General features: G+C 40.8%; 2 protein-coding genes across 2 annotated transcripts; one reads left to right on the forward strand and one right to left on the reverse strand.

The window, feature by feature from the left end:
• The first annotated feature begins 7946 nt into the window (after nucleotides 1-7946).
• FCER1A (Fc epsilon receptor Ia) lies at nucleotides 7947-13889 on the forward strand. The gene is made up of 5 exons (XM_055402812.2): nucleotides 7947-8050; nucleotides 8476-8496; nucleotides 9577-9831; nucleotides 11507-11764; nucleotides 13444-13889. Exons 1-5 carry the CDS (start codon nucleotides 7984-7986, stop codon nucleotides 13632-13634), a joined length of 792 nt encoding a protein of 263 aa, XP_055258787.2. The 5' UTR covers nucleotides 7947-7983; the 3' UTR covers nucleotides 13635-13889.
• A 6620-nt stretch (nucleotides 13890-20509) lies between these two features.
• Nucleotides 20510-21469, reverse strand: LOC129541328 (olfactory receptor 10J3-like). The gene has a single exon (XM_055403169.2). The coding sequence runs from the start codon at nucleotides 21449-21451 to the stop codon at nucleotides 20510-20512; it is 942 nt and encodes a 313-aa protein (XP_055259144.2). The 5' UTR covers nucleotides 21452-21469.
• Between the last annotated feature and the right edge of the window lie 3208 nt (nucleotides 21470-24677).

The raw sequence follows: 24677 nt of genomic DNA on the forward strand, positions 1-24677 counted from the left end.
GGTATTGGTGAGAGTTACCAAAGCTGTTGCCCAAGAGTCGTAGCTCTGCCCTTCTTATCTAAGTTGCAGAAGGAAGCTGCAAAGAGAGAAACAAGAACTGATTAGAACCAACTAGGCCCAAGACAGCAGAAGATTTGACTTCTAGTGGTCCATAGCAGTGGTCCTAGAGTCTCATTATATGCTCATTGTAATATATTAGTATATGTTAAGTGACACACCCATAGGTGCCATGACAGTTAATAATTGCCATCACAACAACTGGAAAAGCCCATACAAGGACTGAACAGGAGGGCTGCAGCACTTCCAGGTCCAAACCACACCCCTGTGCTTGGATTACTTATGAATATTCCTCCCACACTTTCCAATTCCTTCCCTTTTACCTCGACCCTCTTTACATACATGGTTTCTCTGTCTAAACTAGGTTGAGAAGTTGATTTGTGAACCAAGTTCCTGCTTCTTCATTCTTTGACCATTGAATAAAGCTGATGCTGTTCTAATCTCAACATCAGTTTCCTTATTGGCAGCACAGATCCAAGCAGAAAAAGAACACCCCTGGCTAAGACAAGGGATTGCTAGGATCCTGGTGGGGTCTAGTTGACTAATCTGGTAACAATACAATGATCAGGAAGAGTGTGGCTGTTGTTGATCTGATTTGGGGAAACAGTGAATGATCCAAGGATGCTTTTCTAGGAAAACCAAATGTAAGCAGATAATGTAGGGCATCCCTGGAGAAAGAGAACCAGGTTTGACTTTCTTAATATGAGAAGCCATTTTGTGATCTAAGCCTGGTCACAATGTTTACCCTTCAACAGGTCTCACTAATCAATGATCTTAAATAAGGGAATGGAACAACAAACTGGTTCCAAATAGGAAAAGGAGTGCGTCAAGGCAGTATATTGTCACCCTGCTTATTTAACTTATATGCAGAGTACATCATGAGGAACGCTGGGCTGGAAGAAGCACAAGCTGGAATCAAGATTGCTGGGAGAAATATCAATAATCTCAGATATGCTGATGACACTACCCTTATGGCAGAAAATGAAGAGGAACTCAAAAGCCTCTTGATGAAAGTGAAAGAGGAGAGTGAAAAAGTTGGCTTGAAGCTCAACATTCAGAAAACAAAGATCATGGCATCTGGTCCCATCACTTCATGGGAAATAGATGGAAAAACAGTGGAAACAGTGTCAGACTTTATTTTTGTGGGCTCAAAAGTCACTGCTGATGCTGATTGCAGCCATGAAATTAAAAGACGCTTACTTCTTGGAAGGAAAGTTATGACCAACCTTGATAATATATTAAAAAGCAGAGACATTACTTTGCCAACAAAGGTCCGTCTAGTCAAGGCTATGGTTTTTCCCATGGTCATGTATGGATATGAGAGTTGGACTGTGAAGAAAGCTGATCGCTGAAGAATTGATGCTTTTGAACTGTGTTGCTGGAGAAGACTCTTGAGAGTCCCTTGTACCGCAAGGAGATCCAACCAGTCCATTCTAAGGGAGATCAATCCTGGGTGTTCATTGGAAGGACTGATGCTAAAGCTGAAACTGCAATACTTTGTCCACCTCATGCGACGAGTTGACTCACTGGAAAAGACTCTGATGCTGGGAAAGGTTGGGGGCAGGAGGAGAAGGGGAAAACAGAGAAAGAGATGGCTGGATGGCATCACCAACTCTGTGGACACGAGTTTGAGTGAACTCCGGGAGTTGGTGATGGACAGGGAGGCCTGGCATGCTGTGATTCATGGGGTTGCAGAGAGTCGGACACGACTGAGCGACTGAACTGAACTGAACTGAACACAGAATTGAATAGCTTAAAGAAATAGAGAAGTTAAGACAAGTATATAGTTTGCAGTTAATACAAGTTACAGAATGTAAAGTCTTATTAAATTGTAAATTTCCTATGGCTATAACAAAAGGGAGTGGGTCACAGGCCTGTATAAAATATGACTGATTATAGAAATAGCTACTATGACCACTACTGGTCCCTGTAAAATGTCTGGGATTTCTGGTTGTAATGCCCCCATAGTTTTCATAGCTGTATTAACTTTTCTAAGGTCTGTTAGGAGACGTCATTTGTTAGATTTCTTTTTTATAACAAAAATAGAAGAGTTCCAAGGAGAACAAGATTCTTCGATATGTTTTAATTCTAGTTGTGTATCTAAAAGTTTTTAGCCGTTTGTAGTTTTTTGTTTTTTTTTCTCGTGAGGGGCCATTGCTCTGTCCAAATAGGCTTATCATACTTCTAAGGGTACTTCCTGACAATACCCTTAGCTTAAAACTTCCCCAGTTTTGCTCTTTGGGGAGATACTGCTTTGGGAAAGATCTCCCTGTTTACTGCCTCCTCCCAAACTTTGACTTGGCTATGATATCCACCAAGAGGCAAAGCCAGTTTACAAGTGACACAAGAATAATCCTCCATCAGAGGACACAATAGTTTCTTTCCTGTAAAATCCAGTATATATTAAAAAAAATGTAAAAATGCTTTGCATTATTTATCAAATAGATTCAAGGCTCAAATAATCATAAAATACCTGGCTGGACATTTGAAAACAGTGTAAAGGCAGAACAATTCTTTATATTATGCAAGGCTGCCCTGGATATTACAGGGCATTGGGTTGCCTGCTAAATGCTGAAAATGTATCCTGCACACTCATCACTGAGACAAGCAACAAGCTACTCCTCCCAGCTCCAAAAGTTACTTATTAAAATGCAAATATCCTTGGCTGGACTAAGACCTCTTGTCCTTATCTTCTAACAGCCTAAAAGGGATTCCTTTAAAAAAAGAGTTGTTAGCATTTTTAACTGTGTAATTCTGTAAGGAAGGGTAAAATAAACCTAGCCTACACTACAGATGGCTTGAGGGTTGACTCTGCAAAACTGGACTTTGTCTAGAACCACACCTGGAAATGATCTCAGGACTCCCACAGAGCAACTTCTGTCCTCTACCCGCTAACCTGTGAGTGGAGGAAGTGTCTCCTTGAGGCACAGTCACTCCTATGTGATCCGAGCTGCACTGCCTCCTGGAGCAGTAGCCTTTCCTGTTCATTTTCCTATGGACAGAAAGAGTTTCTCTCTGCTGCTTCAAAGTCCAAAGGATCCTAACAAAATGATTGTAATAACAGTAATAAAATCATACACAACATTTACTATCTGCCAGCCTCTCTTATAAAACTTTTACTATATTAACTCATTTAAGACCCTCAACAAGTGCTGCCTCTATCCTCATTTAATCAGAGAAGATGCTGAGTCACAGAGAGATTTAGTAATTTGTTCCCTGGTGGCTCAGAGGTTAAAGCGTCTGCCTCCAGTGCGGGAGACCCGGGTTCGATCCCTGGGTTGGGAAGATCCCCTGGAGAAGGAAATGGTAACCCACTCCAGTATTCTTGCCTGGAGAATCCCATGGACGGAGAAGCCTGGTAGGCTACAGTTCACGGGGTCGCAAAGAGTCGGACACGACTGAGCGACAGAATAGAACGGAGAGCCAGGTAACCAATATGTGATCTAAGATAAGAATCAAACTCCAGGGCCTGCTCAGAACCTGAATACCTTATCAGTCTTACACTTAATCCCTTTAAAATATTCCTGGATAATATTTTTTTTCTTTTACTTTTTAAATTTAATATAATAGTTCAGCATTCATTCTTCTTTCTTTCTTTTGTTTTTACATTACTGTTCTTCCTAGGAATCTTCCTCAGCAGGCTTATAATTCTGTCTATTCTGAAGGAAAGAAAAGACATAACAGAATTATGTCTGTTAAGTGACCTGATTGCAGGTCACTTAATGATTATATCTGTTGGAGGCAGAAAGGCAAGTCAGAGGCCCTCTAGGTCTCTTGGCTGGAACATAGTATTTATAAGGCAAAGGTCACATTTGCTTGAGTGCACCTTATAGTTCAGACTATTCCCTATCTACAAGGTGCCACAGAGATGCCTCATCTAGATACCTCACAGTGGATAGATCCTGATAGTTCATGCATGGTCAGTTGAGTTTCAATTCCCCGCTGCTACAAAGTGAAGAACATATAAAGGTTTGGGGGCCTTCCCTTGTCCAGTGGCTAAGACTCTGTGCTTCCACTGCAGTGAGCCTGGGTTCCATCCCTTACTGGAAAACAGATCTTGCATGCTGTGCAGTAAGGCCAAAAAAATTAAAAAACCAAAAAACACCCAAACCACTAAGGTTTCTGAAAACGAATAATGGGTCAAAATTTGGGACAGAGATGTTGTTAATGAGTGTTGAACACATGAATATCTGGACTCAACGCTGAAGTGAGATTAGGACAAAAATCTATGGGTCCCAGTGAGCACATGTTTCTGACATCTACAGGCAGAATGCAAGAAATCAGTAACACACTCCACCCAGATAGTGGATAATAAAATTTGGAGAATTTGTTTTTTATAACAAGATAAAGGATGTGTGGGACTTGACTGGTGAATCAACCAGTTATGTTAGGGTAGAGCAGAACTATGATTTAATCTTGTGTTTATTTGTTCCTTCTGAATTCTCAGTTTGTTCCTTTAGGTACCTGTAGCTTTATAGTATGGGAATTAGAATATGGTTTATTCTTCTTGGTGTTGATATTTTTGGTTTTGTTGTTGCTGTTGTGTGGGTTGAGGATGGGAGGCTTAGTTTACTTTTTAAGCTTTAACGAACTGCTTTAGTTGAATTGGTTAAATCATTGCCATTACTGCTGCCAAAACACTACCTTCATTTCACTGCTGGACACTGAAACAAAAGCTTTAGGATGGTGGAGGAAACGAAAATAGTGTGTTAATAACAAACCTTATTCTCTCCATATTAAAGACTAGTACATCTTGAATTCCAGTCCACCTCCCATTCAAGCAGGGAACAACTGAAGACTTGGGGGGAGGCTTTAAAATAGACTTTTTGAGTCACAGTAAAGTGACTGTCTCTGAAGGATAATTTTATTGTAGGATCGCTGTTCTAGGGTAAAAGAGTATCTGGTAACTCTCCTGGACAAACTCTCAACAAAGTGGTGAAACAAATCCCATCTTTGTCTCTTCTAGGATCTTGGTATTTTCAAATATGTACTGCCCTCTGACAGAGCCTCAAAAATTGCATCTTCCACATTTCTTTCTCCTCCTCTTCCCCAAACAATTTTTTCCATTCTATTCTTTCCTATAATACTCTCTTCTGGGGAGGAGTGAGATTACTTACATAAATTATATCAGCATAACATACTGATTATCAAGTAAAACATCCTATGTATTTGCTGACTGCCTTAGTCCTATTGAAATGCATGTTTCTCCTGAGTCTTTATTGAATAATGGTAATCAATGGCATCCAGCCCCATCACTTCCTGGCAAATAGATGGGGAAACAATGGAAACAGTGACAGATACTATTTTCTTGGTCTCCAAAATCACCGTGGATGGTGACTATAGCTATGAAATTAAAAGATTCTTGCTCCTTGGAAGAAAAGTTACAGCAAACCTAAACAGTGTATTAAAAAGCAGAGATATCACTTTGCTGACAAAGGTCTGTATAGTCAAAGCTATGATTTTTCTAGTAGCCATGTACAGATGTGAGAATTGGACCATAAAGAAGGTTGAGAACTGATGCAATGATGATTTCAAATTGTGATGCTGGAGAAGACTCTTGAGAGTCCTTTGGGCTGCAATAAGAGCAAACCAATCTGAAAGGAAATCAACCCTGAATATTCACTGGAAGGACTGTTGCTGAAGTTGAAGCTCTAATACTTTGACCATCTAGTGGGAAGAGCCGGCTCATTGGAAAAGACCCTGATGCTGGGAGGGATTGGGGGCAGGAGGAGAAGCGGGTAATAGAGGATGAGATGGTTGGATGACCTCTCCGACTCAGTGTACATGAGTTTGAGTGAACTCCTGGAGATAGTGAAGGACAGAGAAGCCTGGCGCGCTGCAGTCCATGGCGTCACAAAGAGTCAGACCTGAACTTAGTGACTGAACAACAATAAAGAAGGGGAAAGACAGATTTACGGAGCATCTTTCACATACCAGATGCTGTTCAATGCATTTTACACATTTATTATCTTCTTAAACCTCATAATAAAGACATGATCTGGATATCATCATTGTCTCTATTTTATAGGTAATCCCTAATCACATAAATACAAGAAGTATTCGAATTCACATCTTTAAATACACTTTCCAAAATAACTCTCTGCTTTCTTTGAAGATCTGTCACTAAGATATTGCACAACCTGGGACCAGTCACAATCTTTCCTATCTGAAACTTTCTGTTTAGGAATCTGTAGATCCATATTCTCTAATTTCAGAGAAGCTGAAAGCTTTGGTTAGATCTTTATGTGCAGTGACTTTATGTTTAATTCATTAGTCTTAATTCAACAGTTGGTGGGGTTTCCCTGGTGGTTCAGTGGTAAAGAGTACTCCTGCCAATGCAGGTTTGATATCTGGTCCGGGAGAACCCCAAGTGCTGAAGAGCAGCTAATCCCGTGGGCCACAACTGTTGAGGTTGCGCTCTAAAGCCCGGGGAACTGCAACTACTGAGCCCATAGGCAGCAACTACTGAAGCCTTCATGCCCTGCAGGCCATACTCCATGAGAGCAGCTACCGCAATGAGGAGCCCATGCACTGCGTCCACAGAGTAGACCCTGCTTGCCACAGCTAGAGAAAACACACGCAGCAACGAAAACCCAGCACAGTCAGGAATACATACGTAAATAAGCATAATTATGCATATTAAGAAAAACAGCATGGAAAAGCTGGCATGATAGAATGGGGCCTTGCTGACTTCATAATGCCTCTGCTATTTCAGAGTTTTGGCAAGGGCCAAATAATAATACCACACATGAAAAAACCTTTCTTGAGGGCAAGCAACTGTAGATATTTATGGAGATATTATCTCCAGTATCATTATCAATATCAATTCCTAGAAGAAGGTGACTAATTCTGACCTAGAGTTAAAAAGAGAAGAATTAGTCATTGAGGTCCTGGAGGGAAGAAAACAGATGTGGATTTAAAGGAGAAAGGGTGATCAGGCTAGAGGATTAGAAACATAAAAATGGACAAAAGATGGAGCAATAAAATAAAATAAATTATATTACTGAGATCCCTATAAGTTATGGTTTAACGTCTGCCTTCCTGTTTTGTAGACCTCATCAGGACCCATGGAAAGAAGGGAAATTAGGTAACAAGAGGGTTGGTAACTCTGGAGAAGCACAACAGAATTTCAGCTAGAATTCTGGCCATACTTGTAGACATGCATAAACGGTAGATCATCATGATTGTGAGTTTTACTCTAGGATTTGATTTTTCAAATGTTTGAGTCCCAAATTAGCCATTTACTAGGGAGTACTCTAAGATAAATGATTTTACCTCCCTAAGCTCCAATTTTCCTTTCTATAAAATGTAGATAACGATGGTACCTCTTCATAGAATTATTTTGAGAAATGAATGAAATGCAAGGTGTATTTAGCATAGTGCCTGACCTATATTAGGTGAATAATTAACTGTTATTTTTATTCTTCTCTCCTCTGCACCCCACTTTTCTAAGTTGCAAACAAAATAACTATACGTTGATAATTTAAGAAAGTTTTGTTCCTGTGTGCCTAGCCTCTGCCTCTCTTCCGCTAGAGAGAGGAGGTGTACACTGAGGTGGAATGGACAGTATGGGGGTAAATATAAAATTGCCCTGGAGACCTCCCTGGAGGTCCAGTGGTTAAGACTGTGCATCCACTTCCACTGCAAGGCGCATGATTTCAATCCCTGATTGGGGAACTAAGATCTTGAATTCTGTGCACTGCAATCAAAAAAGAAAAAAAAAATCGATAAATGATTTAAAAACTATATATATATATATATATAATTGCCCTTTTAGGCATCACTCTGAATGTTATCACCAGAGAAGGAAGCAAACCTAGATGCAGCTGATGCGTTAACCAGATATGACACAGAGAACATTTCCTTCTCCTTTTTACTTTCAAGTTTATTCTAAGGCCCTGGATCTCTGCAGCTCAGTTAGAGGCCATGGAGAAAATGCCTACTGTTCCCATGGGAGCCCCTACCCTGCTGTGGATAGCTCTGCTGCTTTTCTGTAAGTAGAGTTACCAGCCCCGCTGAAGGGGCCAGAACAGATTTGGGGAGCGGCTGGCAAGGGAAAGTTGACAATTTTATTGCTGACTTTTTCTAGGTTATGAGCAAACTGTGGGTCATTTCCCAGGGATTCTGTAGGGAGGATGAGCTGGATAGCAGAAGAAGGGGGGTTGAGCATCATCTAAGGAGGAAGCCGTACTGAAAGTCTAGTCCTTGCTATCAAGCTGGCTCTTCCTAGAGGGTAAAGGAGGGACATCAGAGGAAGGAGAGAAGCTGCTTCTCTCCCTAGAACAGAGTCCTAAAAAGATGGTTGGTTGGCTCTTAAAACTCCACGGATGTAGACTTCAGCATCATAACCAGATCCCAGTCTTCAGGTATCCAGAAGGCTGGGGACAGACACTAACTTACTGTCTCTGAATTTTGCAGCTCCAGATGGCATGTCAGCAGGTGAGTCCTCTGTCCTGGTTCCCTCAGCATTTCAATGTGTCTGGGAATTGCCCACCCTTCATCCCATCATCTATTTGTTAATGATTATTAATCTGCTCTTTCCTGTCTATCGCACTTCCACCTGCCTTGTCTTCCTTTTCTCCCCCATTCAAAAGCTTCCCACACAGCACTTCATTCTCTCAAGTCACCCTTTCCTCTTTTATGCAAACAATCATGTCTGCTGAGCATCTGTCTCAGTCTCTTCTCCAGACACTATGATATAAACTCATTCAATTCTTACATCACCATCACTGTTATTATTACTGCCATTTTATAATTGAGAATACTGAAACTCAGATTAAGTAATTTGTTGGAGGTTACATGGCTAACAAGGCACTGGATTCTAATGTAAGTCCCTTAAATCCAAGTCTAGTTCTCTTTTGACCACATCACCTCTTCCTCATCACCACCTGGCCACTTCCAAAGTCTTCATTCAAATTTGTGCCACATCTCTTTGTTCTTGAAAGCCTTTTAAGACTGATCCTTTTGGTGATTCTCAGTACCTTGCAGAATTGACATATAATTTTCATTCCCTATTCACTCACAATTAAATAGTCATAAAAATTTAGAGCTGGGAGAGGCCATGTATTTCATTTAGTCCACTACCGTAATTCATCCATTATTCACTCATTCATCAACTCAATAAATAGTTAATGAATACTCACTGTGTAGTAGTCATTGTGCTGAACTATGTATGAACATCACAGCCATAGTCTCTGCCTGAAAAGAGACTTCAATCCTCTATTACAGATACTGAAATTGAAATCAAGAAAATTAGAGGGATTATCCCCTTTTGTTTTTTAATATCTTGCATTCATGTCCTGTTTTTTCCTAGGTTGGGAGCTAGGGTCCCTAGGTGGGACCACAAGATTCTTTCCTCCTTCCTTTAATCTTAGGACTCAGGATAGTCTCTTATCACCAAGAGTTTAAGGGTAGACTGACCATTGATTGACTATTATTATGTCTGTACTCTGGAGGCTGAACAGATTTCAATATTTTCCCTCCTTCCATATCTCTTTCCACACTCTGTTCTTCTCAAAGCCATCTGGAAATCTAAGGTGTTCTTGAATCCACCATGGAGAAAAATATTTAGAGGAGACACTGTGACTCTTACATGTGGTACGAACAGTTCCTCTGAAGATGAGTCCCCTCTGTGGATCCACAATGGAACCAGTTTGACCGTGACAAATTCAAGATTGGACATTGTGAAAGCACGCATGCAGGACAGTGGGGAATACCAATGCCGAATCAAAGGACTTGCCATTAGTGAACCTGTGTACCTAAATGTCATCAGTGGTAAGTTCCAGGGTTGCAGAAATATCAGTTCTCTCACGTGCGGAATGGCCCGTCTGAAAATGGGGAGAAAGCAAGTTATTCCAAGGCTTAGAGAAGCAAGGTTGAACTCAAGGTCTGTCTCCATATACGGGTCCATCTCTCTTCTTCTGCCTCTACTCCATCTGCCCTTCTGCCTGCTTTCAATATTCTAGCAATCTCCCAGTGTTACTCCTCTAGTCTGTTTCATTTCTGTCTTCTCTTCCTGGGTACAGATGCATATTACATGGTCAAATGGCATATTGGATATGTGAACATTACAAAGAGCTCTTTGATTTAAAGATTTACTTTGCCATTTCCATGTGTCATGACCTGAATATTAAGTTGTACTCTTTTTGGTTTGTTTGTTTATTTTTTAATCGAAGGATAATGGCTTTACAGAGTTTTGCTATTTCCTGTCAAATCTCAGCATGTATCAACCATAGGTATACATATGTCCCCTCCCTTCTGAACCTCCCTCCCATCTCCCTCCCCACACCACCCGCCTCAGGTTGATACAGAGCCCCTGCTTGAGTTTCCTGAGACACAGAGCAAAATTCCCCTTGGCTGTCTCTTTTACTTATGGCGCAGTAGTAGGCTGTACTCTTTATTTTGAAAGACGTCTCTTTACATTCCTCATGCACTCTACTTTCACTTAAGAGCAAATCTTATGTTCGCTTCATCACCCGCCTACCGTCAACAATCAGGGCAATGTGCTCAGGCACACGTGGGTTAGTTTGTAAATATTCAGTGAACAAAGTAATGAGTTCATTTGAATAGCTAGGTCATTTATATTTCGTTTTTATTTTTAAATATAAATATTTTTAAAGTATAAGCATATTTTGTATTTTTCTCTTGAGTGAAAAGAGATGTTTCAACATCTGTGTACAGATTCTAAGTAGAAACTAAAGCAGTATAAAATAGCTTCCTTATTTTTTTGGAGTAGATTCTAGAAAAGCCCTCAAGGATTGCTCCTAAATAAAATATGCTTATGCAACCTAGACACATTTCCATTTTAAATTTTGAGTTCTTAAAATGACATTAGCCATGCAACCTGACTCATATTTTACTGACTCATTACTGACAAACATTCATTGAGAATCTACCAATTCCTAGGTATTATTAGGCACTGGAGGTATGATGAAAGGAACAGACATGCTCCTGACCTCTGAAGTATAGAGCCCAATGAGGAAAAGGACATCAAGTCAATAATTACACAAATAATTAATTCAAATTGTGATGCACGTTCTGAGGAAGCTGGAGGCTTACTGTGATTAATAGAACTGGGAAGCACCTATAAGTTTAGAGAGGACAACTCTACTAGGCTAGGACTCTCCAGGCAGAGTAGGTTTATTTCCCCTTTAGTGACCAAATGCAACAATAGAGCTGAAAGGGATAATGGGTTTCAGACCTCCTATGGGTGGGCTCATCAGAAATGTCAGCAATGTTGTGAAGGCCCCAGAATTACCTTTCAGGAGGAGAGAGTATTTCAACAGAGGAGACAGGCTGTAAACATTATTTTGTGTTTCCTTTTTACTGACCTTATGAGACAAGAAATGAGTTAATGATAAAGATTTCTGATACACACTCTCTGCATGACCTTTTTATCTTATTTTTATTTTATCTGTCATTGTTAAATAACTTAATGAATATTCTTCAGACTGGTTGATCCTTCAGGCCTCTGCTGAGGTGATGATGGAGGGTGAGTCCCTCTTCCTCAGGTGCCACAGTTGGAGGAATCTGAATGCCTTCAAGGTGATCTACTACAAGGATAACAAAGCTCTCAAGTACTGGTATGAGAACCACAACATCTCCATCACCAATGTCACAGAAGGGGACAGTGGCATCTATTACTGCGTGGCCAGAATTCAGAAGCTCCCCTACACCTCGAATAAACTCAGGATTATAGTAAAAAAACGTAAGTTGGTGAAGGAAAGGAAATGAATCCATAGCAGGGGAAAGGAGAAAGAACATTTGAGCCTAATGCAGTTGAAGCTATAGAATGGAAGCAACTGTGATTCCTTGAAAAGTCTACTAGATTTGCAATGAGGAGACCAGGGGTAGAGTATATCCCTTAGTCTCTGTCTCAGATTCCTTACTTGTCCAATGGCAACAGTAATACCTGCTCACATTATGGAATTTTTACAGATGTTAAATGCAATAGTTGTGAAATGGATTTTCAAACTGTTGAATACTAGTCAAGCAAAGTCATCTGTTGCTCCTGGGAAGAAACTTATGTTTATCAAATAGAAAAAGAGTTTCAAAGTTGAAGGAGCAAACTCTTTATAGCTTGAAGAGTCTATTCTAGCCTATGAGGGATGGGAAAGGAAACCAAGTTAACAGGCAGTGTGCCTGTGAATTAGAAGATGAGAATGAGGGCTTGATACGGAAAGAGCAGTCAGGCAGGCTGCCTCTGTAGTCAATGAAAGGCTGCCATTTCCAAATTTCATATAAAAGAAGGAGCCTTTAAAACATTTGCTTTGAAATGAGGAAATCAGAGATTTGCTTGGTACACTTTGCTCATGCCAAAATCTTAAAAAACATGAGACCAGAAGCCACAATTAATTTCTAATGGTAGTTCTCTGTTAACTAATTTGAGACCTGTTGTTTGATTTTCACTGTGCTTCCAGTATCCTTAACTGTAAAATAAAGGGTTTGGACTAAACTTCATTAAAATTGCTTGGAGAATTAAAAAAAAAAATACTGATGTCTGTATATCATCCCTTGAGATTCTAACTTAATTAGCTTGGAATGAGGCCTGGACATCAATATTTAAAAGCTCTTCCAGGTAATGGTAATAGGCAGCCAGTGTTGAGAGTCACCAGTCTGTGAGTAATTTCTGGCTATAATATTCTAGGGTTCTAAAATTCTAGAAAAATCACAAAAAAATCATTACTTTGTAAACAAAATAGCAGAATGACAAAACAGTGGAATTGAAAGGCAGTTCACTTATTGCCTTGCTCAGTCGCTCCATTGTGTCTGTCTCTTAGCAACTCCATGAACTTAGCCTCTCAGGCTCTTCTGTCCATGGGATTTTCCAGGCAAGAATGGGTTGCCATTTCCTCCTCCAGGGGATTGTCCCAACCCAGGGATCAAACCTGTGTCTCCTCCATCTCCTGCATTGGCAGATGGGTTCTTTACCACTGAGCCACCCACGAAGCCAAGTCATTAACATTTATGATCTAGCCCAATATCTTAATTTCACCCAACAGGCATGCAATAAATGATGACTGTTTGAGAAACAAGGCACTGGTGACTCCCTGCCCTTACTCTATCTGCTTCCCACCTCCATGTCCTATGTGGACATTAGTCTTGTGAGGCTCCAAGGAAGGGGTCATCTTTCCTGTGACCTTTCCCCTTAGACATATTGGCCAGACAAGCCGTTAGAAAGGGACTGAGGGGGAGATACTCAGGATTCCCTAGGGCTTCAGGGAGCATAGACTGAGGAACCCAGACCTGAGTGTTTTGTCTCTGCTCCTGGATGTCATATCAGGCTAGAAGGTGAAGGACCACGTTGGATCCTTCTTTTAGGGAAGATGAAGACTTCAACCTCACTTTTCAGTTCCTAATATGAGTTGTGTTTCTTATTGCATCTAGAGCACACTCAAAGCAGCTATTTCTGGCTGCAGTTTCTTATCCCGTTGTTGGTGGCGATTCTGTTTGCTGTGGACACAGGGTTGCTTATCTCGACCCAGCATCAATTCACGTTACTCTTGAAGATGAAGAGAACCAGGAAACGCAACAGATTTATGGACCCACAGCCTAAACCAGAGCCCCCAGGGAACTGATGTCACTCCTCAAGAAACCTCTGCAATAGCAATCTCTTTTTGGCTTTAGTAAACGCTTCTCAGTTGTTAAAGACAAGTCACAAGGTGCATAGAAAATGCTCACGGCTTTATAGAGCTGCTTCATTAAACTGGTCAAGTGGCGTGTAACAGTAAGTTCTCAATAAGCATCATTTATATAAGTAAAGAAATGAATAGTCATTTATTAGCATCTGTAAAAGAGATACACAACTTGAATAAAAGTATGAAACCGTGTAATGTGACACTTTTAAGTATTCGAGTCTTGCTAGTTTTGAGGCAAGAACCATGAAGTCCTAGATTAGAAATGGTCTCTTTTGTAATGTTCTCTCCATTGTAAGTCTGACCTACGAATGAGAAGACAAGGAAGGATGCGCTGATGAAGCTGATCATTTTTATGCTCTCTCTTCACTTACTATCACATGAACTTCTAGTTCTTGGCAGAATCTGGGGCAGGCTTGAGCCCCTGATTTCTGGGGGTGAGGCTCAGTATGAAAGTTTCCTGTGATTGTTCCCTCTCATACCTCTCCAAATTAAACCTTGTATATCCTCTTACAGTACCTGAACGAAGCAGCTTAGAGAGACTCTGCTGCTGCTAAGTCGCTTCAGTCCGACTCTGTGCGACCCTATAAACAGCAGCCCACCAGGCTCCCCCATCTCTGGGATTCTCCAGGCAAGAACACTGGAGTGAGTTGCCATTTCCTTCTCCAAGAGAGACTCTAGCACATAACAGTAACTCTCACAATGAAAAAGTGCAGGACTGAATAAGATCTCAAACAAAGTCCCAGTCTTTTCTCTCCCACCCCTGCCCCACCTCTGCTCTTGGAGACAGTTACACGGGGCCCTGGGGAAAGCATTAGAGAAGGGAGCCAGGTACTGCTAGTGCTGACCAGGAGTTCACAACAGGAAATGGGAGATCAGAGCACCTTTAGCTTATCTGTTTTTTTTTGAACAATTAATAGCATAAGGAAGTGAACTAGGGGGGAACAATTGTAAATATTCACAAGACTGACAAGTCCCATTTTCTCCAAAGGGGTCATAAAGAATAGAGAAATTATTAAAGCTTTTTTTAAATTTTAATTTATTTTTAATATAGGTATCTGCTGTCGGCATGAGGGAAACCCTTTCATGCCCTTGAGTTCTTGTGGCTGAACTAATAATAAAGTTGACAAGAGACAAATTAACAGGAGAAAAAGAAAGAAATTTTAATTCATGTGCTCAGAGGTCTCATAGAAATGGGACCTAACAAGTGGCCAAAGTAGGGAATCTTTATACTTTTTAGACAAAGAAATGATACATTTGAAAGGAATTGACAGGACAGAGAAGGTTAGGTTTGGAGTGCTCAATCTGTGAAGAATCTAAACAGGGATTGGGCTTGAGGTATTAAAGAAGAAACAAGGTTTTCTTATTATTTTTAATTGGAGGATAGTTGTATATATCCCTTCATTCCTTACGAAGTGTATAGGTCCTTACAGAGTATTGGGCTGAGCTCCCTGTGTTATATATGTGTATATATACATTTCTTTTCCATTATGGTTTATTACAGGATATCGAATATAGTTCCCTATGTCATATAGCAGGACCCTGTTGTTTATCCATCCTATATATAATGGTTTGCATCTGCTAATCCTGAACTCCCAAATCCATCCATCCTGCTTCTTAAGTAATTTTAATTCAAAATATTCAATATGTCATTGTGGCATATTTAGGGACAGCCCATATTGAGCCCTAACCCTGGTATGAACCTCCTTAACACTGTCCATGTTTTTTTTTAATCATTTCAAAGAGATAGTGACCAGATTCTCAGGAAAGGGCCTTGGCACTTGGCTTTTTGTAAAGAGGCCTTATGGGTGGAGAAGGGATTTTTCCTGCAACAATAGGCCAGGAAAAGTCCCTATAGGAAGCTCCTTGCTGCTATTCCTAGATGCTCCCCTACCTTTAAGAAAAGATAGAGGGTCTATTATAGTTACAGTCTTGGGACCGGAGTCACATAGAACATTCATTAACAACGTCTAGTCTCATAGTGTTTGACACACCGCTGTGCATCAGGCTGAAGAGAACACTACTTACTCCTTTATTTGGTCTGAGGCTAAGTGACCCAGAAGAATTGAGAGAGATTGAACATGGATAGTCCAGGCTTTGTAAGCTTCAGATACATCTTTCTGAGTCTTGACTGTTACACTTCATTTTTACTTCCATTTACATTCTCACCCCCAGCTTGCAAGCACTATGAACTGAGCACAAACCTGGAAGTTTGAGCTGTTGATAACTAACTGTGTTACTGGGGCAAGTTCTTGCCAGTCTCAGATTCCATTTCTTCTTTGTAACAAGGGAGGTTTGGACAAGGTGGCCTTTAAGCTCCCTTTTAGCCCAGACATTTTTTCTTTCATTACATGGAAGCCTGGCTCTGTGGTGATCCCCAGCACAAAGTCTCAGGACGCATTCCCCAAGAAGCCCAGTGTGAGTTTTTCTTTCATTCTCCACATACTGTTCTCTTCTCTCACTGTGTTCTTCCAGATATTTAAATTTCAGGCTCGTATCAGACTTATGTCTACCATTTATTTCCACATTTCTTCTTCCCGATAGTCATACATCTGTTCTTCAGGGAATGTGGAACACATAGTTAGATCTTGAGAACTCTGTCGACCCTCCAAATATGGCACTTATAAAGATGTCTTTATATATATATATATAATCTATCTGTGACAGAGAGATAGTATGAATGTCACCAAATAATTAGATAGAAATAATTCACCCCAGCTTCACCCTCTGTTACCTCCAATCTCTTACCATAATGGTCTAGACTGTCCCATAAAGCAAATTTCTTTCCCATGGTTGCTGTTCCAAATTGTCTGCCATAAACTGTAACAAACTCCCAATACTCCAAATACTAAGCAATTTGTTTTTGAATATCAAGTCAGTAGCTCCCTGCTACTGGCCAGTGGAAGACAAATTTCCATGGCCCTCAGGAGTAGAAACAGACAAAAGATACACCTTGTCAGCATTTCAGGAAATTGAATATTTGAAGAAAGTCTCTGCTCTTTCTCTCTTCTCATTAAACAGAACGTGGAACAAGAGGCATCTCCTTGAAGTCAGAAATGGGAGCTTTATGTTGAGAGTGGCAGAGGCACTTGCCAGCCTGGGTCCCCAGAAAACCTCAGAGAGTAGTATTATCTCCTTGCCTTAAGTTGTCTACCCAGCCCTGGGCAGTTAGTCACCAAACCCAAGTCCCCAGCTGATGCCTTATCAGCTTCCATGACATTCCCACCACAAGCCTTTTACTCTATAACTGTGCCCAGGATCACTGTTAAAAGTCACTTGCATATATCACTTAAAGCATCCACAACCTTTCCCTTCTTGAAGACTTTCCTGTTTTTCCTGTTTTTTGCAATTTTTGAACTATCGCTGAGAGAAGTCAGTAATCTCACTGCCAGGTAAGGAATGCAATGAAACTGAACTTGCTTGCAGAGAAACTTTTGAAGACAAAGAAATGACTTCCTGTGGATTCTGAGAAAAATGCTAATTTATATTTATTTGTTTATTTTTTTTATCAGTTTGCAACAAGGTAATACTGCACTGCCAGAGACTAAGCTGAACAAAAGTAAATATCATTCAATTAATAGGATTAAATTTTTGAAAATTAACATCTTTTCAAAATTAAAATACAGGAACCACTGATCTTCTATCTTCACTAGCTCATATCAAGGCTGAAAATTTGGAACCTCCATTGACCAATCACTGTTCTAGAACTGGGATCCTAAAATGTTGCAGACTGGGATCTCTAGGAAACAGGCTGAAATAGAGAATTGAAAGCAGCAAGTTTATTAGGGAGTGCTCTCAGGATCAACATCCATGCAGGATGAAGGTAGAGGGAGAAGTGGAAATGTGATGGAGTCACACAGAAACCACAAATCATCACACATAGGAATTCCTGAATCTGGGAGTACCCTTCATAGCTGTCTTAAATTGAGGAAAGGGTGCCAGTCTTTATACTCTGAAAAAGATAAGTCATTGGAAAGGCTACCCATGGGAAGGGGCTGTGACTCTGGAGATGGCAGTTCTTTAGCATGGTAATTCCTGAGGCGGGGCTCAACTGCAAGCTGTCAGCCCAAGACATTTCCAGCAGCTAGGGAAATAAAAGTGTGGGTCCTGAAGGGGCCACACCAGAGCAGCCACCAAATACAATTTCAAATTGAAGTGAGTGTGACACTGACCATCAGATCTTTCAGTTCAGTCGTGTCCGACTCTCCGCAACCCCATGAATCACAGTACACCAGGCCTCCCTGTCTATCACCAACTCCCGGAGTTCACTCAAACTCATGTCCATCGAGTCGGTGATGCCATCCAGCCATCTCATTCTCTGTCGTCCCCTTCTCCTCCCACCCCCAACCTTTCCCAGCATCAGAGTCTTTTCCAGTGAGTCAACTCGTCGCATGAGGTGGCCAAAGTATTGCAGTTTCAGCTTTAGCATCAGTCCTTCCAATGAACACCCAGGATCGATCTCCCTTAGAATGGACTGGTTGGATCTCCTTGCGGTACAAGGGACTCTCAAGAGTCTTCTCCAGCACCACAGTTCAAAAGCATCAATTCTTTGGCGATCAGCTTTCTTCACAGTCCAACTCTCACATCCATACATGACCACTGGAAAAACCATAGCCTTGACTAGATGGACCTTTGTTGACAAAGTAATGTCTCTGCTTTTTAATATGCTATCTAGGTTGGTCATAACTTTCCTTCCAAGGAGTAAGTGTCTTTTAATTTCATGACTGCAATCAGCATCTGCAGTGATTTTGGAGCCCACAAAAATAAAGTCTGACACTGTTTCCACTGTTTTTCCATTTCCCATGAAGTGACGGGACCAGATGCCATGATCTTTGTTTTCTGAATGTTGAGCTTCAAGCAGATCTTTCCGTTCCGTTTAAACAGAACTACTAAGAAAAAAAATTATAACTGTTTTCTGGCTATCCTAACAGAAATAAACTGACTCTGTCATTTCTAAAAATATGGTCACCAAGGCAAAGATATTTTTTATCTTTTATCTCTGATCAGATTTTATACACCAGTGTTTTACAGCAAAGTTAGAAATGTTAAGTTGACTTAGAAGCTTTGTTAATTTCCATTGGTTTGTCCCATTTTCAGCACCCAGCTAACTTCATGACACTCTTACAAGTGAAATTTTGCCTCTGCAGGATCACCCCATGGGATCAGCTGGATTCTGGAGACTGCAGAAGCTGGGTTTGAAGTGTAGGCTACACTTGTTCTTTAGTATAGAAGGCCAGAGTGGAGCGAAAGGATGAGGAAGAGAGAATCAGAGCACACGCTTTCACCTTCTGTGATGCTCAGACATAAAATGGGTTTTTTAAACTCAGGTTTTAAGTTGGGAATATCTAAGAAGAAATTTCTGAAGATTAACCTCTGAAAGCTTAGGTGGTTTTTGCTAAGTCGTTGAGTTGTGTTCAATTCTTTTGTGACCCCATGGACTGTAGCCCACCAGGTTCTTCTATCTGTGGGATTTCCCAGGCAAGAATAGTGGAGTGGGTTGCCATTTCCTTCTCCAGGGACCCTTCCTGACCCAGGGGTCAAACCTGCCTCTTCTGCACTGGCTTTACCACTGCACTTCTTTACCACTGAGCTGCTGGGAAACCATGATAGCTTAGGAGCGGACTGAAAAACTTTTTCATTAAGTCAAGCTTCAGATTTCTTCTCATTAATAAATGACTTCAGAAGCTGTAGTTAAAGTGCTTACATTTATAACACTATTTCAAAGATTTAGGTCTACTCTGCAAAAGGAACTCTGATTCTTCTTGGCTCCTCCCAGCCTCCATTCTCTCTCACTCCTGTGTTGGAGGTGTGAAAGCATTAAACTGTTCATCATGATCTCCTTTCCCAACTGAAGTTTTCTCACTATTTTTTACCTAGGTATCTTGGGACTGGACAACCCACCTCTGTGTTCTCAGTAGCTGAAGATCTTTTGCATTACCACATTTGTACTCCTCGTTTCCAGAAATAGTTAGGGCAGTTCTATCCACTTGGAGAGTGGGGTTTTTTTGTTTGTTCGTTTGCTTTTGAAGATCCCTCAGGCTGTGGTGGGATATTCAGTTCAGTTCAGTTCAGTCACTCAGTCGTGTCCGACTCTTTGTGACCCCATGAATCACACAGCATGCCAGGCCTCCCTGTCCATCACCAACTCCCGGAGTTCACTCAAACTCATGTCCATCGAGTCGGTGATGCCATCCAGCCATCTCATTCTCTGTTGTCCCCATCTTCTCCCGCCCCCAATCACTCCCAGCATCAGAGTCCTTTCCAATGAGTCAACTCGTCGCATGAGGTGGCCAAAGTATTGGAGTTTCAGCTTAGCAAGCAGCAAAATCAGATTACAAAAAGCCTTGGACATCCATAGAAAAGGACATGAATGTGTCTCCATACTTACTTGTTAAATAAAATTGTGCACAAATTACTCCTACACCATTCACCACCACAACAGAGGTTTTTCTGAGGTGGTTTCCAAGCACTTTATTCATTAGCCTTTTAGAACTCTGCTGAATTTTTGTGTCTTATTGTAGTTGTATAATTCAACATATTCTCAGGACATATTTAGATAGGTGCACGAGTGTGTGACAGAATATGAGTATGAATGACCCAAACAGATAAATCTTTTCCCTGTATTCTTAAGGGTATGATAAGTCATTCTCTAACCTCTCTTCAGGAGAACACAGAGAGCCATGACTAACTCAAATGGAAGCCTCCAGTTTTAGCACCGAGTTCAGTCTATTCTTGATCTGATACTTAGCAGCATTACTAAAACAGCATTAATATATGTTAATGAAATGAGAGAAAAGGCCTTCCAGAAACTCTCCTCACTAAGAGGAGAGGGGTTTTCGCCCCATGGCTCTGCACAAAGCATCTCTGACATCCTGGTTCCTCAGACTGTACACGACAGGGTTTAGCAGAGGGGTGATCACTGTGTAAGTCACTGAGATGAGTCTGTCCTGCCCCAGGGAACTCTGGGACTTAGGCTTCAGGTAAATGATAGAGGCACAGCCGTAGTGGATGATGACCACGATGAGGTGGGAGGCGCAGGTGGCAAAGGCCTTCTTCCGACCCTCAGCTGAAGCAATCTTGAGGATGGTGGAGATGATGAGGACATAAGAGATGAAGACCAGGCCCATCGGCACAACAAGGACACAAATACTGATGAAAAAGTTGATGATTTCATTGACAGTGGTGTCTGTGCAGGCCAGCTTCAGCAGGGGTCTCACGTCACAAAAGAAGTGAGAGATGACAAAGGCATCACAGAAGGGCAGGCCAAACACAGACGTTACCTGGACAATGGCCATACTCAGGCCAATTCCCAGGGACCCAGATGCCAGCTGGATACAGGCCTCTTTACCCATGATGACTGAATACCGTAGAGGGTTGCAGATGGCCATGTAGCGATCATATCCCATGGCTGTGAGCAAGAAGCAGTTATTGATACCAAAGGTTAGATAGAAAAAGAGCTGAGTGGCACAGCCTTGGAGAGAAATGGTCTGATGAGGACTCAGGAGGCCAGAAAGCATACAGGGAATGATGGCCACAGTATAACAGGTCTCAGAGATGGACAGCATGCTTAGGAAAAAGTACATGGGAGTATGAAGATGACGGTCCAGGCGAATAATAGTCAAAATAACAGCATTGCCAGAGAGAGTCAGCAGGTACAAAGTTAGAAAGACAACAAAGAAACCAAGCCTGTGCTGCCACCCAAAGCTGGAGAAACCTTCAAAAAGGAACTCAGCCACAGAAGTGGAGTTTGGCTTTGGCATTGAGGGAGGTTGAGGTCTAAAAGAGCTCAACAAAGGAAAGAAAGGTATGATGAGTTAATCATGAAAGATAGTAGGTTGGACCTAGGCCTTCAGTGAAGGGTGTGTCTATTCTCTGAGCAATGCCTGAGACCGCGAGTCATCAGTGATCAGCTTAGATCACATGCTCAGAGCCATCAATTTCCCCTCTCTTTTCTTTAGTAATATAAAGGACCCCTAGGACTCTGGGGTTTATGGTAGAAATAGATCTGAGAAAGAAAAGAGAGGCACATCAAAAGGCAGATTTGTAGAAATAATTACCCAGCCATTGAAGAGGTGAGTCCAGGTCCAGGAAGAAACCCAGCTCTAAAGTTCTTCCTCCAACACTCTTCTTTTTTTTTTGCAGGAGAGAAGATACTTATAGCCAACAAACATATGAAGACATATTCAAATCTCAGTATTAATCAGGGAAATGCAAGGCAAGATGGTGACATATCATTTTAGACTCATTCAACTGTCAAAAATAAACTGGCCAAAGCAAGTGTCCTCCTCCAGCACTTTTGATTTAGCCCCCTCAGCATCCAATGGGGAACAGTGATCTAAGTGAGAGACAAAAGATACCCATGGCTGATATTCTTTCAACACTGTCAGAATGCACTATCAAGACCAAATGTCCTGCAAGGGTCCTAGGATGACTTCTCCTCAGAACCCTTTGTCCTAGGCTTTACTTCCCTAAGCCCTGCACTAAAATCTACTGTGATCATGAAAGACTCAAAAAGACCATGCAGGTATTTGGCTTATTTCCCTGAATTCTAGCCAAATGCAAGGAGAGAATGAAATAAATGAAATAAATATGAACTTATCCCTTCAAGTCACTTCAAATATGAAAAGGTTTTCCTAGTGTGAGAAAAGATAAAACATTTAATCAGAGAAGATGTTCTGTAACAGATGTTCTATTTTTCATTTCAATATTGTATATTCCAAGTTATGATGGGGACAGAAATGTGCTTACTCAATGTGAACTCAGGATTGGAGACCATACTAGAACAGAGTTAACATTGCCCATAAACCCATATCTACTCCTGATTACCCACCATTTAACCATTACTGCCATTCAGGAAGCTAAGATAGATCCTAATTATATTCCTTTCCTTTTCGTTCCTGAAGACAGTGCTTCCTGAAATTCTCTCCACTCTGGCTTCTCCTCTCCATGCTTCTTACCAACACTCAATTTTCAACCTCAAAAAAGTTTTCCTAATTAATCCGCTTTATTTCAGTTGGCCTTAGTCCAAGTCTTACCCCTAAATGTTGTCATAACATTCTTTTAAAAAGTTCCCTGATGTAAATTTCTTGCACAAATTCCTACATGCGTGTGTGCTAAGTCACTTCGGTCATGTCCGACTCTTTGTGATCCCATGGACTGTAGCCTGCCAGGCTCCTCTGTCCATGGGATTCTCCAGGCAAGAATACTGATATGGGTTGCCATCCCCTCTTCCAGAGGATCTTCCTGATCCAGAGATCAAACATTTGTCTCCTATATTGGAGGTGTATTCTTTACTCACTGAGCCACCTGGGAAGCCCCTAAATTCCTTCATTAGCCTCTCTAAATTTTAGGCATAATATTTAAACTCATTTACATATTGAATACAGTAATATTCCACAAAGCTGGCATAAGTTTTACATGAGTTAATATATTAGAAGAGTTTGATACAGCACTCAACACATAGGGAGCCTTTAATAAATAATAATTTTATTAGTACTTTCTTCTGCGGGATCTTAGTTCTGCAACCAGCAATGGAACCTGAGTCCTCAGCAGTGAAAGTGCTGAATCCTAACCAATGGATGGCCAGGGAATTCCCTAGTACTTCTTTTTATTTTCCACATATTTAAATATTTAAACCAGTTTAAATATTTCAGAGAAGCAGGATAGGGTAGACAGGCTTAAACTTAGTATTCTGTGGTATGTAAATAAGCCTGTGATTCTAGTCTTGATTTTATAAATTTTATCATTTACCTTCCAATTGTTCATATCGACTTTTTCTTGCTCTTTAAAAATTTTTCTTGAGGTACATTGATCAGGACATACACTGTTACATGTATTATATCAACAAAGGTATGAATTAGGTACAATAAGACTTTCATCTTTGATTCTAATCTCCTTGAAGATGCCCAATATTTTACTTCTCCCTTAGGTCATGTTAGTTCACTCAGCTAATATATATCTAGGACTAACCTATGACTTCTAGATTGTGTTTCTGGCTTATAAGCAATAGTTTGGAATTCACCACTATAAAATCACAGTTTTCACTATACTCACACATTTGATTTGAAATTCATCCAGGTTATTCAGGATGAATAAGTTAATTTCACTTTGTTGGCCAGAAGATCTTACTCATGCTGGTAGCCTAGAATATTTCTGTTTCTCTCTCCTCCAGACCATTAAACAGCTCTTAATTGCTAACACTCTAAAAAACTGAACCCCAGCACCATCATATGGGAGATTCTAACAGATAGACCAGTCAGCAAAGGGGTGCAGAGTGGGATGAGGAAATGAAAAACATTGGCAACAGTAGGATTACTCATCTAGGGTGTAGGAGGAAGCACGAGAGACCAAAAAATAGGGAAGGGACAGATGGACAGAAACCTCAAAATCCAGATGATTTCTTTGACTGTGGAGTTATTGCTACCTTTTATTTATGTCAAATAAATGACTCCCCCCACCAAAGTGAAACAAAGCCTGTTCCCGACTCAATCGTGAGTGAATACACTATTTGCATTTTGTCTCAGTGAAGAGAGCTTTTTTATCTCAACATTCCCTGCTTTGTTTCGTTTTGTTTGTTTCCCATGAATAGTAAAACTTTGCTTCAAATCCAAACAAAACTATTTCTTCAGTAGCCCTGTGTGTTGAGTTGTCACAAGGTGTAAGTACTGTGCAAATACTCAGAAAACAAAGATGATCAAGGAATGGTCCTTGTCCTCATGGAGCTTAAGTTTTTGAAAATCTTTTTGTATAGGACCCAACTGAAGGCCTTTGAAGTCTCATGTTCCTCTTCTCTATGTTAGTTTATACATCCACATTTCCTAAATCAGAAATAACAATAGTTTCTAGGAAAGATCATGTTCTCCTTTGTATAGACTTATCACTGGCTGTGTGATAATTGAATATATACTATAGTAAATAGTCTATATATCAGAAAATGAAACTCACCAAGGGGCCTGTTTTTCAGGTCTTCTAGAGAGATGTGTTCAT

Source organism: Moschus berezovskii, chromosome 4 (assembly GCF_049115385.1).
Source record: "Moschus berezovskii isolate FMDL1 chromosome 4, NW_MosBer_1.0, whole genome shotgun sequence".
Taxonomy (NCBI): Eukaryota; Metazoa; Chordata; class Mammalia; order Artiodactyla; family Moschidae; genus Moschus; species Moschus berezovskii.